The sequence below is a fragment of the Helianthus annuus genome, chromosome 13 (genome assembly GCF_002127325.2).
Source record: "Helianthus annuus cultivar XRQ/B chromosome 13, HanXRQr2.0-SUNRISE, whole genome shotgun sequence".
Lineage (NCBI taxonomy): Eukaryota > Viridiplantae > Streptophyta > Magnoliopsida > Asterales > Asteraceae > Helianthus > Helianthus annuus.
In genome coordinates, this window is record NC_035445.2 from 118,641,726 (window position 1) to 118,649,200 (window position 7,475).

Genomic DNA, 7,475 nt, shown 5'->3' on the forward strand with positions numbered 1-7,475 from the left:
TTTTTTTTGAAAAACACCCCAAGCACAAGTTACAACTAAGGTAAGCCTAAAGTTGTTGCTTCTTTATATGGTTTTAATAGTTTTTTTTTATTTTAATAATTTAAATATTTGATTTTAATACAATGTTATAATAAAAAATACACAATTTGTTTTTATTATCAATATGTTTTAATGGTAGAGTTAACATCGATACAGGTACATAGCTTAATCACAATACGATTATATGAAAAAAGATATAATTCCACATAAAGTTATGAACGACTAATGAGATAACAAAATATAATAATAGATATTGTATATTTCGTAATGGTTAAATTGCTCAACTTAATAAGAAACATGTATATGGAACATACTAAATACCATTATGATCATGATTATCACCATAAGTAATTGTGCACATTTTAAACATAATATTTTGGATAAGTAAGCTCTGAATCTAAACGAAAAAAGGGTTTAAGTTATTTTTAGTAACCGACACACATTATAACTCTAAAACGACTGTCTTCTGTGTTGCAATTATAAATCAATAACCACGACAAATTTCACGTCACCCAACTTCACAATTTGTAATCTAGTGTCAATATAAAGGACACAGTTTGCAATAAGTAGCATACATAAAACATAGATACAATAGATATCCAAGGACGATTTGTAATCTAATATCAAAGGACGATTTTTGTAACTTACGCCAAAATAAAACATAGATACAATAGATATCCACACTCATCACTGCCGGTGCCACTATCTATCCTTTGACAAGATCTTCAACTCTAACCATACACTAAGGTCATCTTTTCACCCAACCATAGTTACAAAAAATCGGTTTATATTATTGCCTCTCACAGCTCACTTCTCACCCCTCCATAAACGTACTTTAGGATAATAATCATGATCATGAAAACCAAAACACTTCATCCAAATCCAACGGTCCAGATCCCTCCACGCAACCATCTCATTTTCTATAACAAACACGAAATGGCGGCGTACGACAACGTTGGAGACTACGAACACAATATTGTTCCCGTAGACACGTTCGCATGCGATCATTTCCGCATGTACGAGTTTAAAATCAGAATGTGCTCACGTGCAAAGTCACACGACTGGATCGATTGTCCGTACGCTCACACCGGCGAAAAGGCCCGCCGTCGCGACCCCCGGAAGTATCATTATTCCGGCGACCCGTGTCCGAAGTTTCGTAACGGCACGTGCGGTAAAGGCGACGCGTGCGAGTTCGCACACGGCGTATTTGAGTGCTGGCTACACCCTTCTCGCTATCGTACGCAGCCGTGTAAGGATGGTGTTAAGTGTCACCGAAAGATATGTTTCTTTGCTCACTCAACTGATCAGCTCCGAGTCAACTCAGTGAGTCAGACTGAGTCGTTGACTGGGCAAAACTCGGTCAGCGAACTCGTATTCTCTGTACCCAACTCGCCTGATCGGCTCCGAGTCAACTCAGTGAATCAGACCGAGTCGTTGAATAGTCAAAACTCGGTCAACGAACTTATGTTTTCCGTACGTGATATGGAAATTGGAAATACTACAAGGTTGATGAGTATGAGTTTGATAAACGGGTCCGGGTTTTGTTCAACACGGAGTCTGTCTAGGATCCGACCCGGGTTTGTTAGTTTACCGTGTACCCCAACCAAACCGGGTGCTGACCCGTTTGAGCAGTGGGATGATGGGATTATTGCTGATGAAAGAATTATGGAAAGGGTGGAGTCTGGGAAGGAAATTAGAGCTAAGATTTATGCAAAACTCTGTAGAGAGAACTCGTTGGCGGATCGGGTCGGGTCATTTTATTAACTTTGCCTTTTCTCTCTACTTGATATGTCTTTTCTCACTACTTGATACGTTTGTTGGGGTTGTGAAGTGTATGATGGTGATGTGAAGAGGACTTGTATGCTTTTCTCGATGGTTAACTGTAGAGTTCGTGGGATGATGCGGACATCTCTCACGGATAACACGCGACGTTAGAGAAATTTCATATTGTTCTGATTCGCCTGGCATGTATTGTCTCAAATGTCATCAACATGTTATTAGTGACATGGATATGGATGACATGGGAAGTCTCAACTCGGACATGAAAAAACAAAGATGTGAGCTCTATTTTGGTGAAACAGATAATATTAGTGATACGATAGGTCCAATGTTCCAACGCGTTTCATTTGGTTGTTGTCCATGGTGACGAACGAAGATGGATGGGGTGGAAAGAGTTGTGTTTTTATTTTTTTTTTATTGTTTCAATTTTGTGTGGGGTGAGTTTAATTTGGTTCATGGCTTAGAGCATTTACATCAACAAATTTCTACAAACTTCCACCTCAACTGTCATGTTATATACCAAGCTTTCTTCAAAATCAGTTGCTTTTGCTACAACAACAATCATTAAAAAAAATATTACACACACATATAATATTTGTATGTAAGAGGAGGGCTTGTCCGGGCATAGTCACATAATTCGCTCAAAAAGTTGCGAATTTCGTTTTGGTACGTTTCGTACCATACGGAATTCGTATGCGTATAATACGATGCCAATTCGCGTATCTTATTCTTCAATTCAGCGCATCAGGTTCATGAATTCAGCGAATTTCCTTTATCAATTCAGCGAATTTCTTTTATGTACAAAGATGTGAAATTAAAGTTTTATGCACAAGAATGGTGACGAAGATGAAAAAAATAAACCTTACCTGTGATGTGATGATGAACCCTAGTGAAAATGGAGGAGACGATGGAGATGGAGGCTGACATAATATGACGGCTGCATTTCTTTAATCTATTTTAACCTAAACCTCTTTTATTTACATATTTCATCCTTTATGTTTGTGTTATTATAATTTTTAATCTAAAGCTTTTTTTATTAAGTTACATATTTCATCCTTAGACCTCAATACTTTTATTTTTTTATCAACTTTAACTTAAAAGGTTTTTTAATTGTTTACTTTTTTTTTTCTTATTTCATTAAGAAATGTGTATACCGAACCGGACGGAATGGTACACCGAACCGAATCGTACCGAAATGAACCTACCCCCCTCCGAACCGAATTCATCGCAACTAGCGAATTGCGAACCCGAATCGCGTACCCGAACCGGAGCGAACCGCGTATTAGGTGACTATGTGTCCGGGTGAGTTTAGGTTCACAGAATCCGGACTTCACCTCCACATCGGAGGTTGTACGTTTCATCTTTATGTCCACATAAGGCTAGAGGGTATGGGGTTCGTCCCCACCTCCGTCGAGGAACGGCGACGCCGACACACCATCCCCCCGTCCCCGTCCTCTCCGTCCTGCTCAAGACGTTGGCGGCGGTCCAAATTTGGTGGGGCCCCCTTCATTTTTTACCGTTAAAAAAAAATTAAATTCTAACTTTTATTTCAAAAACCAACGGTTATATTTCAAATAAATACTCATTTCACTTCCACTTTTATAAATACTCACCTCTTTTACACCATTTTTCACAACTTTTCACCCACTACAATCTCATATCTCTCTCCCTTTTTATAACCTCTCTTCCCTTTTTATAAAAACTCATCAATTTTTATACCATTTTTTACACACTATCACCTCATCTCTCTCTCAAAAATTACCATGGCTTCACCTTCTTCCATTTCTTCATCTTCTTCGTCTACGTGGTATTCATCATCTTCGGAAGAGGATGCAATTATGCATAACATGATTAAATATTAATGAAAATATTTTGTTAATTTATTTGTTAAATGTTAAAAAAAAAGTAGAAGATTAAAAAAAAAAAAAAAACATAAAAGTGGTGGAGTAGGATCATCTAGGACCATCCTCCATACCCTCTAGTTTTGTAGGATGGACCGTATTTGGGAGGACTATGATGTGGCGCCTACGTGGCGGATCATCCTCCAAGGGAGGACCATCACCATACTCTCTAGCCTAAGGCATCGATGTATATGCTTTTATACCATGCACTCAGGGGCGTAGGATTTAAGGGGCGGGGAGGGGCGCCCGACCCCGCGAACTTTTCGGTCAGGAGTGTTATATATGTACGTTTCATATAGGATTTTGGAGGTATATACGTTTTTGACCCCCGGTTTTATTAAAAAAAAAAAGAATTTTAGGTATATACTTTTTCGACCCTCCGGTTTTAATTTTTTTATTTATATAGCCCAAATAAAATATTTAATTAGCCCAAGTCATTATATTTGGTAGAATACTAGAATGTATATTATATAACCCAAATAAAATCATTATATAACCCAGCTTAAAAGCCCACCCTATAAAAAAAAAACCCAAATTTGTTTACTTTGGGACATCGACCAAAAGAACAGAAGACACAAGCTAGAACTGCAAAAGGGGGAAAATGCAGGTTCCAGAATTGTTCAACTTCAGCTTCTTGTTCTAGAAAGAAGCCAAAATGCTACTCGTTGTTGTGGTGTTGTACTCTTGTTCGACTTCTTCAATATTCATAAGGTTAAAGGTATATGTTTTTTATCTTTAGGTTTAATTTAAGGCTACGATTTATGTGATTTAGGTTGCAATTAGGGTTGAAATTGGTCCGAATTTTTGCCCTAAATTGTTGAATCTTTCTGTAATTATGTCTAATTTTATTTGTTTAACATTATTGTGATTTGATTTAAATAGAAATTAGAGTTTGAAATTTAGCGTGATTTGTTAACTTGTTTTGTTGTTAGTTATTGCTATGGGGATGAATAAAATGATAACTTCTTTTTTAATGTTTGAGAAAGTTTTTTATTTGATATTAATGTTTGACCCGACCCGAATCGAATCACCGACGTCCGACCCGAACATACACCTCGAAACTACGCAATAGAATTCTTTTTTAGGTCCGTTACCTTCCGACCCCCTAACTTTTTTTCAAGTTTTGCTACTGCATGCACTACAAGGTTTATTTTTACTCCTAAATTTAGTTAGTTTTTTACTACTCCTAAAATTTAAACCACTATCCATGAGACTCGACTCTCAACCTCGTAGGAAGAGGACTAGTTATTGGTTAAAATGATAAAAAGGCAAATTAGAAATAAATAATCCAACCTAATTGACCAATAATAATTCCAAGTCAGTTATTGGCCGATAATAATCCGAACTGATCAATTATTATTTTGTAAAACAGTCCGCCGTTAAAATAACTTAACGGAGTTAAGTTTTTTTCCGAATTATAAACCGATGTTTTAGGGATTTTGATCAGAACGAGGATACAAGTCGATTGATGTAAAACTTACCTCGAAATACTGCCCCAACCCACAAAAACGGTGCTTCAATTCGGGTGTTTAAACTTCCAATTAACAAAAATAAAGCCATTTCGTGCACAATTTCGAGGTAAGTTTTACATCAATCGACTCGTATCCTCGTTCTGATCAAAAGCCCTAAAACATCGGTTTGTAATTCGAAAAAAACTTAACTCCGTTAAGCTATTTTAATGGCGGACTATTCTACAAAAAAAAAAGACCAGTTCCGATTATTATCGGTCAATAACTGACTTGGGATTATTATCGGCCAAATTGAGTTAGGTGGGATTATTGATTTCCAATTCGCCTAATAAAAATATGTAACTCTTAGTTTTTAAAATATCAATGTATAATAACTAAAATACCCCTATAAACTAAAAATAAGTCTAGGGTGAGCAATAATGGGTCCGGCCCGAATTTACCCGAAAACCAGATCGAAAATAAACCAAAACTGAGACCGATATATAACTTGGATTCGTTTTCGGTTCTCATATATTTGCATTTTCGGGTTCGGGTCGGTTCTCGGGTATCTATCCAATGAAACCGAAAGAAAAAAGACCGACCTGATTTTTTTTTGAACGGCCGACATAAACTTTATTAATAAATATTAGCAAGACGCTAGTCACCAAACTTACAAAGATCCAAACCCAAATTTACATACATAACTATTACACCATATTGGTTGATTAACCCAAAATATTAAAATTGCTCCAATTCTCCCATGTCATCGATGTTTCTTTCGACCGATTTTTTATCCACAAGAAAGCTAGAGCTTTGACTTCCTCCAAGACTTTTGTAACCGATGGCTGAGTACTTCTGAATAAGACTTCGTAGCGCGCTTTCCAAATGCACCAAACCGTAACAAGAAAAATGGCGTTTAAGGCCTTTATCTTCTTCCATGATCCCGGACAGAAATCGTGCACCAAACCCTATGTTTTCCATATTTTGCAAAAATTTTCGTTTTACGTTTAGACATAAATTTTGTGACTTAACACGTCTATTTTTTTCCTGTTTAATAAGTTCTTCACAACGCGCGAGTCCAAAATCGAGTTAGTTATTATTTTCTATGTCGGTCTAATTTTTCCACGTTAAGACGCCGCAACTTCAATGTTGGTGGTTGTTGGCTATAGTGTGGCACTAGTGCTATTTGTCATGGTTTTACACCCCCTCCGCAACGCGGGGAGCTTAATACGATAGGTTATTTATATGGATACAAGTCGTGTAATGTAGTAATTATGATACCATTAATTGTATTGAGCTTATTTGGTGAATTACTTATTTGTATAAGATAGTAATACAGACTTAACCGACAAAAACATCTTTAACACATTGTAAGTGTTAATCTGATCAACAGCATGTCAATTTCGTTGGCCGCGGCACAACGCGCGCAGGTCAATCTTCTAGTTATTTTTTTAGTAAATTGCCATTTTGGTCCCTGAGGTTTGGTCACTTTTGTCATTTTAATCCAAAACTCAAACCTTTTAAATCTGGGTCCCTGTGGTTTCACTTTTATTGTCATGACCAATCCAAAAATCAAATCACCTCTTATTCGACTATTCAAATCTAGTTATTTTGTCTTTTTCTTCAGGGGCAAAATTGTCCATCTCAATTTATTATAACATATTAATAATTAAATTAATTATACCTAATTCATTTACCCTAATAAATAAGGTCAGCAGATTATATTGCCCCAAATAATCTTCATCTTCCCCAAAATCACCCACTGCGATCATCTTCCCAAGACAATCATCTTCTCCAATGGAAGATATGAGTGAAAATCGAATGAATAACAACTTCAATCACCTTATATAAACCTAAACCAGTTAAAATAACTTCAATTCATCAAACACACATCACACGTAACGTGATTTCTACCTTAAAATCGAACAAATAACAACTTCAATAACCTAAGCCAGTTCACATAACTTTAATTCATCAGCACACATCACATGGAACATGATTTCCACATGAAAATCGAACAAATAACATCTTCAATCCTCAAATAACTTCATTTCATATAAAAAACATCAGTCGTTACAGATCTAAAACCAAAAAAAACACCACACGTAGCATGATTTCCACACGAATCCTACTTACAGATCTAAAACCAGAAAAAAAAACAGAGCCCGATCAACACAAACTAGTCACAAAAAAAACCGAAAATAACAAACAAATATCCACAAAAAACTGCACACAATTACCTTCGATTCACAGACGTTGATTTGATCGCTTCCCGCCATCAACACTCACTCTGAAGAAATACAAACCG

General features: G+C 36.5%; 1 protein-coding gene across 1 annotated transcript; it reads left to right on the forward strand.

Annotated features, from left to right (window-relative positions):
* Positions 1 to 878: 878 nt before the first annotated feature.
* On the forward strand, positions 879 to 2,279 carry LOC110899186 (zinc finger CCCH domain-containing protein 20). The gene has a single exon (XM_022146057.2). The coding sequence runs from the start codon at positions 889 to 891 to the stop codon at positions 1,801 to 1,803; it is 915 nt and encodes a 304-aa protein (XP_022001749.1). The 5' UTR covers positions 879 to 888; the 3' UTR covers positions 1,804 to 2,279.
* Positions 2,280 to 7,475: the final 5,196 nt, after the last annotated feature.